General features: G+C 46.0%; 1 protein-coding gene across 1 annotated transcript in view; it reads right to left on the bottom strand.

Annotated features, from left to right (window-relative positions):
* Positions 1-505: 505 nt before the first annotated feature.
* LOC119964237 (retinoic acid receptor RXR-gamma-B-like) overlaps positions 506-12441 on the bottom strand; it is a 172092-nt gene continuing 160156 nt past the window's right edge. The window contains exons 4-6 of the mRNA XM_038793519.1: positions 6439-6618; positions 3128-3330; positions 506-580 (exon numbers count right to left, since the gene is read on the bottom strand). Of these exons, the coding sequence (XP_038649447.1) occupies positions 506-580; positions 3128-3330; positions 6439-6618 (458 nt within the window). The remainder of the gene's footprint in view (positions 581-3127; positions 3331-6438; positions 6619-12441) is intronic.

Genomic DNA, 12441 nt, shown 5'->3' with positions numbered 1-12441 from the left:
AAAGCTCGGGACTGACTGTAATGGGGATTTTCCGGATTCTGGGTCCGGGGGTGGGAATAGGATAATTTACAAGCTGAGCTGATTTCTCCCTGAGCTGGACCTAGGCAGGATGGTAAAAGAAAGGGAGTAAGGGCAGATTAGGCCAGTTTTCACCGTGAATCCAGGAGCCAAGGAGTTTTGGTAGTTTTTGTAATGTAGCTTCCAGCTCCAGATCTTTCTTGATGATGATATGCTGGATAAGGGGCCCTAATGCCTGTATATTTAAAGCACCATTGTTCACACTGGGAGATGGAGGAATGGAAGAAAGAAAATAATCTGTGCTCGGTTGCTATGGAAACCCCCAAGGCCTACGTTTTTGTGCTCAAGCAGTTGTGTTGCTCCATCCAAATGACAATGACTCAGATTCAAAACTGGTGCATGGAGCCTTCTCGTGCTCTGTTCCTAGTCAAGCTCACTTCAAATTACGAACAGAAGGAAAACATATTTGCAGGCAACTGATTTTTAGTCAGCCGGCTGGCACCATGGGTGTCTCTGCTGCATCTTCAAACTCCGTCAAATTATTTTCCCGACCAACTGATTCCTACAATTGAGTGTCAGGCACGAAATGGCAGTCAGCAGAGCAATGTCCAAATTACTCTATTACTTGGCACAGCAGGAGACACTTCTTCTCAGATTTAAGTGGCTATTAATGTAAAATTAGTTCAAACAAATTGAAGGGCATGGCTCTCTCTGTTCTCCAATCCTACTATTTCATATCCTCGTAGAGACAAAGATCTGACTTCAGCAAAAATGCTAACCATCTCTTTAGGGTTCTGAGATTCCCTCCAGACTTAATCTTGTCTCCATCCTTGAAGTCAAGGGAATGGTGGGACCCCCACCCCTTCTCAGCTGAAGCAGCCTTTCTTCACGTTTGAACAGAGGGCAGTGAGAGTAGCACCACCCAAACCACCAACTTAGCAGACATACGGACACACCTGACACAGACACGTCCACATATGGCCACAGAAACCTGGGCATGTCCTCACACGGACACTCACATAGACACAGAAATGCGGATCCACGCACGCTCACAAGAAATATGCAGGCACACAAATAGTCACGACGGTGACACTCATCCTAAGACACATGGATGTATATCTGCCAGAGATACATATGCATACACACAGGCATGTACAGAGAGACACATATGTATGCACATATGTACCAAGATGCATGTTATGTGGACAGACACACAAGTGGATGCATGGGCATGCAGGTACAGGCACTCACAGAGCAGATACGCCACAGGGATAGATACAGGGTGCAGAGATACACAGAGTAAAGCTCCCTCTACATTGTCCTCATCAAACAACTGCAGGGCAGGGACAGCATGGAGTTAGATAAAGAGTAAGGTTCCCTCTATACTGTCTCCATCAAACACTCCCAGGACGGTACAACACGGTGTTGGATACAGAGTAAAGCTCCCTCTACACCGTCCCCATCAAACACTCTCAGGACTGAACGTGGTTTTCCGAGGGCTGGAGTGGCTTGTAATGGACCTTATAATAATAATAATGTTGATTATTGTCACAAGTATGCTTACATTAACACTGCAATGAGGTTACTGTGAAAAGCCCCCAGTCGCCACACTTCGGCACCTATTCGGGTACACAGAGAGAATTCAGAATGTCCAATTCACGTCTTTTGGGACTTGTGGGAGGAAACTGGGCCACCCGTAGGAAACCCACGCAGACATGGAGAGAACGCGCAGACACCACACAGACAATGACACAAGTCGGGAATCGAACCTGGGATCCTTACGCTGTGAAGCACCTGTGCTAACCACTGTGCTACCGTGCCGCCCATGGGCGGGTTGACCGCCTCGGATTTGGAGGGGGGTTCTTACAGAAGGAGAGGCAGGTGGAGGGTTGGTGCTGCCGAACCAGTTGCTTTGCTATTTGCCCAGTGCCGCAGCATGGTTGGGTGATTTGATGGAACTTTTGCATCTCAAGAGATTACGTTCACGATGAAAGGAGTGACTGGTGGGTTTTATTGCAGATGGTGTCAATTTATATTGCATTTCAAGGATCTGGTCACTATTAACTGTTGGAGGGTGGAGGTATTCTGTTGGGAGGTTATAATTGTTGTGGGAGTTTTTGTTTTTGGTTGGGATGGTTTGTTGAGGTTGTTGATGCATGCTTTATTGTTTGACTGCTATTTATGTATATAATGTAAAAATCTCAATAAAAACATTTTAAAAAATACTCCCAGGATAGGTACAGCGCAGGGTTAGATACAGAGTAAAGCTCCCTCTACACTGTCCCATCAAACACTCCCAGGACAGGTACAGCACAGAGTTAGATACCGAGTAAAGCTTCCTACACTGTCCCCATCAAACATTCCCAGGACAGGTACAGCACAGGGTTAGATACAGAGCAAAGCTTCCTACACTGTCCCCATCAAACACTCCCAGGACAGGTACAGCACGGGGTTAGATACAGAGTAAAGCTTCCTACACTGTCCCCATCAAACACTCCCAGGACAGGTACAACACAGGGTTAGATACAGAGTAAAGCTCCCTCTACACTGTCCCATCAAACACTCCCAGGACAGGTACAGCACAGGGTTAGATACAGAGTAAAGCTTCCTACACTGTCCCATCAAACACTCCCAGGACATATCTCAATTAAGGTTTCCAGTCAGCAGGAAATCTTCACCCCACTGGACTCAACTGGATTCAACCCCAGACCTGAGGACATTGCGATCTCAAGCACAAAATTCCATCCTTAGCTGCCAATGCAGTTGCTGAAGCAGTAAGGCACAGATCATGTGAAACTAAGATCACAGGTCAGAAAATTAAAACACAGGACTGCACGCCATTGAGACCCTACCCATTTGCGCAAATTGGGAAGCATGGGGCCGGACCTTGGGGAATTAGATAGATGGGAATGGTGAAGGGGAGTAATGAGAATGCAAGCAAATTCCCCCGTGCTGGTCAACTAGGGCGATTGAATGTGACAGTGACTGACTAACTCCAGCTTTGCAGTGGAATGTGGCGTGCAGCTCCCACTGTGAGACTAGGAAAAGTCAAAATAAAAAAGTTATACAATGCTAAATAGAAAAAATTAGTACTGGGACTTGTTCTTACATTAAGCAGAAAGAGAGGTGGAAGGGAATCTGTACTACACACCGAATTTCCTGGACTGGCATCCACATAAGTCTCTGTCTTTGGTTCCACAGCCAGTTCTGCTTCTAGAATCTTCTCCACTGGCATGTCGTCATTGACACTGCTGCTGGGCTCTAGCTCATTGTCACTTCTCTCCTTCCCTCGCTGCCTCTCCTCCTGCACGGCTGAAAGAAAATCAGAAAACGTGTAGAAAGCAGAACATGGATCGAGTAACACCACAAACACTTTTACCCCCTGTAATCACACCCGCATGCCCTTTTGATTACGCTTCCTTGGACATGGGGTCTCTGCGGCCGTCAACTGCTTTCTGCTGCCTCGCCCAAGCACCCCCACAACCCACTGACCCAATTCTTGCACCGAGGCAGCGATGTACGGGCCAAGCTGAGGGACAGATCGCCCGATTCTGCCCTCGCCCAATGCCTGAACTTCCTAGCGGGTGTCACAGTGAGTGTGGGAACCCTGGCTGATTCCCTGCTCCTGGGCTACCCCAGGCACTGATGGTTTCTCACTGTCAGTCTTTCTAGACCGTACAGTGCTGAGAAGACTGATGGTGCTGGTGCTGTAACAACACTCGCTTCTCGTTTCGTCTCGCCTGTTACTAACGAGCCAAGCAGAATGCCCAGATTGGTAATCATCTCCTTGACAACAGGATGCTGCACAGATGACCCTCTGACTCCAGGGCTAAGTGGTGGTTTCTGGTTCCTGGTGTGGGACCGGTGCCCGAGGTAATACCGGTGTCTCTCAGTGACTTGGGTTGGAAGGTTATGCTCTGCATTCTGGACACTTCAGCCCTTGGGGATCAACGTCGCATTTACTTTAAATTGTCTAAATGGTGTAGACAGGCAGCCTCTGGCAAACACCAGGGAATCTTTGTGACCGCAGATAAACTAATAACCGCTAGATAATCCCCAATTATAAAAAACATCAACAAACATTCCCTCAATCAACCAGTCAATGATGGTCTTGGACTATTCAGATACTTTCAGGTCTCCAATCAGGTTTCTGTCCCTGTCACACGACCAAACGGCTCTTCTCAAAGTGATAAATGACACCGTGTGTGACTGTGACAAAGGGAGACTTTCCCTCCTCATCCTTCTCCAGCTGTGTTTTTTAAAAATTTGTTCACGGCACGAGGGCATCACTGTCAGGGCCAGCATTTATAGCCCATCCCTAATTGCCCTCCAATTGAGTGTCTTGCTAGGCCATTTCCAAGGTCAGTTAAGAATCAACCACATTTCAGTGGAGTCACATATCGGCCGATTTACTTCCCTAAATGGAATTCGTGAACCAGGGTGGGTTTTCACAACAATTGTTTTGTGGTCATCATTAGACTTTTAATTCCAGATTTTTATTCAATTCAAATTTCACCTGCCATGGTAGGATTCGAACCCGGGTGCCCAGATTATTAATCCAGAGATAATCGCGTTACGCCATTGCCTTTACGGCCTTTGACACGGTGACCACACCATCCTCCTTCATCACCCCTCCACTGTTGTCCAGCTGTATGGGACTATCAAATCAAGACTGCTATCTCAAAAGGAGGAGTGTGCAGGTTTAAAGGGGTACAGCAGAAGGGTGCTCTAAGTGGCATACTCATTTGGAGAGCTGGTGAAGACATGATGGGCTGAATGGTCTGCTTCTGCACTGTAATGATTCTGTGGTTTTACATCCCATTTCCGCCCCAGCAAGACTGCTTGACTTCATTCTAAAACTCTTATCCACTAACTTTGTTATCTCTCGACGTGACTGTTCCAATACACTCCTGACTGTTCTTCCACATTCTACCCTCTGTAAACGTGAGGTCATCCAAAACTCCTGACTGAGTTCTTACGCCCACCAAGTCCTGCTCAACAGTCAGCTCTGTGCTCACTGACTGACACTGGTTCTTATAGAACATACAGTGCAGAAGGAGGCCATTCGGCCCATTGAGTCTGCATCGACTCACTTAAGCCCTCAACTCCACCTATCCCTGTAACCCAATAATCCCTCCCAACCTTTTTGGTCATTAAAGGCAATTTATCATGGCCAATCCACCTAATCTGCATGTCTTTGAACTGTGGGAGGAAACCGGAGTACCCGGAGGAAACTCACGCAGGCATGGGGAGAACATGCCGCCTCCACACAGACAGTGACCCGGCAGGGAATCAAACCTGGGACCCCGCCGCTGTGAAGCCAGTGCTAATCGTTTGTGCTACCGTGCTGCCCTTGGTCAAGCAATGCCTCAATTTAAAAATTCTCACCTTTGTTTCAAATCTCACCATGGTCTCTATGATGTACAGTCCCATAATCTCCCAAGATACCTTTGCTCATCTAATTGAGACCTTTTAAGGACCCCTGAATTTAATCGTTCAACTATTGGTGACTATCTCCCGTTGCCTCAATTTCCTTCCTGTTCCACTCCATCTCTTTCCTTTTCCCTCCGTTAAAACACTAATTAAAACTTTCCACTCTGACCAAGCTTTTGGTTATTGGACTGGACATCTCTTTATGTAGTTACAATCTAATTATGGCCTCCAACACTTGTCTGAAACACCTTGGGAGCTTTTAGTACAGTAAAGGTTCTATTTTAATGAGTAATTATTGTTAAAAGATCCCTCTACATTAACCCATCAAACACTTCCAGGGCAGGTACAGCACAGGATTAGAGACAGAGTAAATCTCCCTCTACACTGTCTGCATCAAACATTCCCAGAACATGTAAAGCACAGGGTTAGATACAATATGTCGGGCATGGTAGCACAGTGGTTAGCACAGTTGCTTCACGGCTCCAGGGCCCCAGGTTCAATTCCCGACTTGGGTCGCTGTCTGTGCGGAGTCTGCATGTTCTCCTCGTGTCTGCGTGGGTTTCCTCCAGGTGCTCCGGTTTCCTCCCACAGTCCAAAGATATGCGGGTTAGGTAGATTGGCCATTCTAAATTGCCCTTTGTGTCCAAAAAGGTTGGGAGGGGTCACTGGGTTATGGGGATAGGGTGGAGGTGTGGGCTTAGGTAGGGTGCTCTTTCAAAGGGCTGGTGCAGACTCAATGAGCAGAATGGCCTCCTTCTGCACTGTAAATTCTATGATCCTATGAGAATAAAGTTCCTCCTACACTGTCTCCATTAATAATCTCCCAGGGCAGGTACAGTTCTGGGCTGTTGCATGCACTTCTAGGGGGTCACAGATTAGGGGTCCAAAACACAAATCAGCTCAAAGTCGACCATAAACCGTCTCTGGAATGCTCAACGTCAACCAGCTCACTGCATGTTGAAAGAGAGAGAAGAGGATGGGTCTTACCTTCTCTTTTCATTCCTGTGGCCAGGCATTTCTGATAGCGGCAGTATTGGCAGCGATTGCGCTGGCGCTTGTCGATCATGCAGTCCTTGGTGTCACGACAAGTGTAGGTGAGATCTTTGCGCACAGTACGTTTAAAGAAGCCTTTACAGCCCTCACAGCTGTACACACCGTAATGCTTTCCTAGAAAGAGACAGAAAATTAGAGCCAGCTGCAGTGAAGAGGAGCTCCCTCATTCAGACCGACCAACAACTTAGAAAAGCATTACACAGAAATTTGCAGAAACAGACCATTCCTCCCAACTGGTCAATGCCGATTTTTAATCCCCACACGAGCCTCATCCCACCCCTCTTTATCTCAATCCATTAACACATGTATTATGATCCCGGACCGGATCCCTACAGTGGCTAGCATACTGAACAGAAACCTCAATATTTTATTTAAATTTTGAAAGACTGCAGAAAGGATGCCTCGCTCCAGGAGTGATTGCACAAAGAAATAGTTTATTAAAACAAACTTTATTACTAACACAGTGTTAAAATCTCTAAAATCAACCAGAAAATAGATCACAGTTACCCCTTCAACAATACTCCTGAATACAGTGAAGACAATATGCTTAACTGCCATCTTTATTCCCACTTAAGCAACAAGAAAAAAAAAGTCTGCACTCTCAATCCGCTATTAAACCATTGGCACTCCGGAATATCTGTTTTACAGAGATGTACTTTGAGAAAGAGAGATCTCTTGATATTGCTTTCATGAAAAGATCTGACTCCTGTCAGACCCAAGCAGAAACTCTGGCTGTATTTCTTCAGAAGCTGTTTCTCAGCTTCTTTCAGCTCACCTTGTTCTCAGACAAGTCTGCACTGCCTTCAAGATGGGTAATTTCTTTTAACTGAATTGCAGTGAGCAAACTGCTTGACTTCTGAACACAGTTTAATTCAGATTAGAACTGAACTGCTTTCTCAAAATGCCTGTGCTGTAGCTCCACCCAGCAACAACATCATCTTACCAAGCTGAAATCTAATCAACTCCACAAAGAATTTCCTTAATCAAAAGAAAATTCTATTACCCCAAGCTTTTTACAATGATTTAAATGCATCACTGGCTTCAAAAGTATACTTGTCTTTCAAACTAGGATTTCTAAGACCTAGGACTAACAAGATGCTGGTTTAGCATAGGGCTAAAGCGCTGGCTTTGAAAACAGACCAAGGCAGGCCAGCAACATGGTTCAATTCCCGTACCAGCCTCCCCGAACAGGCGCCGGAATGTGGCGACAAGGGGCTTTTCACAGTGACAATAAGCGATTTTCATTTTGTTTCATTTCACAGGTTTGGCAGGTGGTGTTTGATGACATTTACTTGTGACATTAAGTGTTTTTCATTTTGACTTCATTTCTTTTTAAACATGATTGCAGCAGTCACACACACTCTAACCCAGGTGTTTAACCCTTACTACACCAAATACCTATAATACAATAAATCTTAAATTCTTACATTGATCACATATCCTCCTGTTCCTTTCATCTTCATGTATTTATCAAACCTCCCCTGATATCTACCTGTTCGTCTCAACTAGGACTGGTAAGTAGTTTTTCTTTTCCTTGAGGTGTTCTCGTGCAGGGCGCAGTGGTTGCTGAGTGAGTGCTTGCTGAGAAGGGGAGTAAATTTTTAAAAAACTTACTGTTGGGAGTTTCCAGCTGAATCCGGTCGGAGTGAGGACAGAGTGACTGCTGGGTAAGTAGTAAAGATGATTTAAATTGTTTGCGCGGGCCCATAACAGTTGATTGCTGTTCTCGTGCTGGGCGCAGTGGTCGCTGGTTAAGTTGGTGGTTTTATTTTTACCTGTATTTAAGTTGGGCGGTTCCTAAACCCTAGACAATACACTTGTAGTGTCCCCCACCTTCCATCTCCTCTAACCTAAGGGGTAGAGTTAATAACAGGTAAGCTCTTTCTTTCTTTTTCTTGTTTTATCGAGAGGGGATGGCAGGGAAGGCAGTGCAATGTTCCTCCTGCAGAATGTTTGAGGTGAGGGACGCCGTCAGACTCCCTGCTGATTTCCAGCTCCACCTCCAGAACCTCAGAAACCGTGTTAGGGAACTGGAGCTGGATGAACTTCGGATCATTCGGGAGGCAGAGGTGGTCATAGAAAGAAGCTTCAGGGATGTAGTTACTCCGAAGAATCAAGATAGATGGGTGATGGTGAGAGGGGCTGGCTGCAGGGATCCTCTGTGGTTGTTCCCCTTAGTAACAAGCATACCGCTTTGGGATACTGTTGAGGAAGACGACCTACCAGGGGTAAGCCACGGTGAACGGATCTCCAGCATTGAATCCGTCCCTGTGGCTCAGGAGGGAGAGCAGGAGAGCAATAGTTATTGGGGACTCGATAGTTAGAGGGACAGATAGACGGTTCTGTGGCAACGAAAGAGACTCATGGATGGTATGTTGCCTCCCGGGAGCTAGGGTCCGTGACGTCTCGGACCGTGTTTTCAGAATCCTAAAGGGGGAGGGGGAACAGTCACAAGTCGTGGTACACATCGGTACCGACGACATGGGGCCGGTCAAGGATAGTAGTGGGAACTTGTGCAGGGAGTCAGAAGAAATAGGAGACTCGTTGAATGAATACTTTTCATCAGTGTTCACCAAGGAGAGGGGCCATGTTTTTGAGGATGAGAGTGTGATACAGGCGGGTAGACTGGAGGAGGCAGATGTTCTGAGGAAGGATGTATTAGCAATTTTGAAAAACCTTAGGGTCGGCAAGTCCCCTGGGCCAGATGGGATATATCCAAGGATTCTTTGGGTGGCAAGGGATCAGATTGCAGAGCCTTTGGCTTTGATCTTTGGGTCCTCACTGTCCACGGGGATAGTGCCAGAGGACTGGAGAGTGCCGAATGTTGTTCCTCTGTTCAAGAAAGGGTACAGGAATGACCCTGGTAATTATAGGCCGGTTAATCTTACTTCGGTGGTCGGTAAGTTAATGGAAAAGGTCCTGAAGGATAAGATTTATGACCATTTGGAAAGATGCAGCTTAAGCCGGGATAGTTAACACAAATTCGTGAAGGGCAAGTCTTGCCTCACAAATTTGATTGCATTCTTTGAGGAGGTAACTAAGTGTGTAGATGAAGGTAGAGCAATTGATCTCGTACACATGGATTTTAGTAAGGTGTTTGATAAGGTTCCCCATGGTCGGCTTATGAAGAAAGTAAGGAGATGTGGGATAGAGGGAAATTTGGCCAATTGGATAAGTAACTGGCTATCACATAGAAAACAGAGTGTGGTGGGTGGAAAAGTTTCAGACTGGAGACCAGTTACCAACGGTGTACCACAGGGATCAGTGCTGGGTCCTTTGCTGTTTGTGATTTTTATCAATGACTTGGAGGAGGGGGCTGAAGGGTGGGTCAGTAAATTTGCTGATGACACCAAGATTGGTGGAGTAGTGGATGAGGTGGAGGGCTGTTGTAGGCTGCAAAGAGACATTGATAGGATGCAGAGCTGGGCTGAAAAATGGCAGATGGAGTTTAACCCTGATAAGTGCGAGGTGATTCATTTTGGGTTACAGGGTCAACAGCAGGGTTCTGAGGAATGTGGAGGAACAGAGAGATCTTGGGGTTCATGTCCACAGATCTCTGAAGGTTGCCACTCAAGTGGATAGAGCCGTGAAGGGAGGCCAATAGTGTGTTAGCGTTTATTAACAGGGGGCTTGAGTTTAAGAGCCGTGAGGTTATGCTGCAACTGTACTGGACCCTGGTGAGACCACATTTGTGTGCAGTTCTGGTCACCTCACTATAGGAAGGATGTGGAAGCATTGGAAGGGGCGCAAAGGAGATTTACCAGAATGCTGCCTGGATTGGAGGGTAGGTCTTATGAGGAAAGGTTGAGGGAGCTAGGGCTTTTCTCTTTGGAGCGGAGGAGGATGAGAGGCAACTTAATAGAGGTTTATAAGATGATGAGGGGGATAGATAGAGTGGATGTTCAGAGACTATTTCCTCGGGTGGATGTAGCTGTATAACTATAAGGTTCAGGATGGGAGATATAGGAGGGATGTCCGAGGTAGGTTCTTTACTCAGACAGTGGTTAGAGTGTGGAATGGACTGCCTGCTGTGATAGTGGAGTCGGACACGTTAGGAGCTTTCAAACGGTTACTGGATAGGCAAATGGAGCACACCAGAATGACAGGGAGTGGGACAGCTTGATCTTGGTTTCGGATTATGCTCGGCATAACATCGAAAGCCGAAGGGCCTATTCTGTGCTGTACTGTTCTGTGTTCTAACTACCCCACGTGGTAGCAAGTTCCACATTCCCACCATTCTCTTGGTGAAGGAGTGTCACATGAATTCCTTGTTGGATTCATCTATGACAATCATATATTTGTAACATACATTTGGATTAGCTCTGCTGTTAGGGTTAGCTTTGCTGTTAAGAATTAGGGTTAGCTTTGCTGTTAATAGAATCCAAGACAGTTGACAAAGTCCCTTTACTGAGAGAATTTGCTGACTTTGTCCCATCTCATATCTCTCTCCCTGCCCACCCAGTGTCCCAGCTGTCCCCTATATGCATATATATATGTACTGAAAGTATTTAGTTAAACAATCCCCTTCACCTGTGTATCTTACCAATAAGAAATATCAACCATTAATATCTGCCACATATCTCGATCTCTATCTTATCAAACACTTTCAGAATTTTGCAGGGAGAAAGGAACTCAGAATATTCAATCTTCCCTGATTAGGTATATCCTTTCAGTTGTGAAATCATCCTGGTAAATCACTTTTGCACCTTCTCTGGTGCCTTCTATATCTAGAGCTGTGCACTGTACTCCAGGTATGGCCTAATTGATGGTCTGTACAAGTTAAATGTCCTGGGGCATATTAGATTCCCCCCTTCCCTTCTTGATACTTGTAGAGTCAGGTGTTTAAGCATGGTATCTTGGCGGGCCATGTCCTTGAGGGGAGATGGTAGAGGAGGCGTGGGAGTGACAATGAATAGTTTAAAGCTGCATCCCCATTAACATGCAGACAATTCCTGTCACTAATACCCTGTTGATGGCCCTCTCCTGACCTCTCAACCCTAAAGGACATTCAAACAGGACAAAGCCACGAGTCGAACAAACATTAAACACAAACAGGACCTGACACAATCCTGAGCTATGGTCATCTTTCAATTTTTCCATAACTCCCTCCCCCTCTGCTAGTCTGTTGTTGGCGGCTGACCCTCTACATTCATTTCATATTTATTTTCTTGTCCCATTCCCTTTCACCTTGCACGGTTATCTTATTATCAATGAATTGCTGCTACCCAAACCCTTCATTATAGACCTTCCACTCCAGTGCAGTACTGAGGGAGTGCTGCCCTGATGGAGATGCTGCCTTTCAAATGACGCATCAAACTCCAGCCCCAATCACTTTCTCAAGTGAGTGTTAATCTAAAGTGGAAGAAAGTTTGTGTGGAGCACCAGCATGAACTCAGTTCATGGTTGGGGGGTGTTGACATAGTGGTGATGCCATTGGACTAATAACCCCGAGGCTCAGGCTAATGCTCTGGGGACATGGGTTCAAATCCCACCATGCCAGCTGGTAGAATTTAAATTCAATTAATAAAACTGGAAAATACAGTTAGTCTCAGTTTTGGTGACCATGAAACCATTGTCGAGTGTCGTAAAACCCACCTGGTTCACAAATGTTCTTGAGGGAAGGAAATCTGCCATTCTAACCTGGTCTGGCCTACATGTGACTCCAGGTCCACGCCAATATGGTTGACTCTTGAATGCCCTCTGAAATGGGCGAGCAAGTCCCACAACAAGGGCAATTAAGGATGGGCAACAAATGCTGGGCCTTCCCAGCGACGCCCACATCCCATTAAAGAATAAAGAGAATATAATTTGGTCGGAATGGCCTATTTCTGCACCATGACACTGTTTAATATTTATCCATCAACTAACATCGCCTAGTTTCTGGAATTCTTTCTACCTATTTGTAGGTTGGGGATAGGACATTATTTTACATGAATT

The sequence above is a fragment of the Scyliorhinus canicula genome, chromosome 4, assembly GCF_902713615.1.
Source record: "Scyliorhinus canicula chromosome 4, sScyCan1.1, whole genome shotgun sequence".
Classification (NCBI taxonomy): domain Eukaryota; kingdom Metazoa; phylum Chordata; class Chondrichthyes; order Carcharhiniformes; family Scyliorhinidae; genus Scyliorhinus; species Scyliorhinus canicula.
This window is presented reverse-complemented; position numbering and strand designations above follow the sequence as displayed.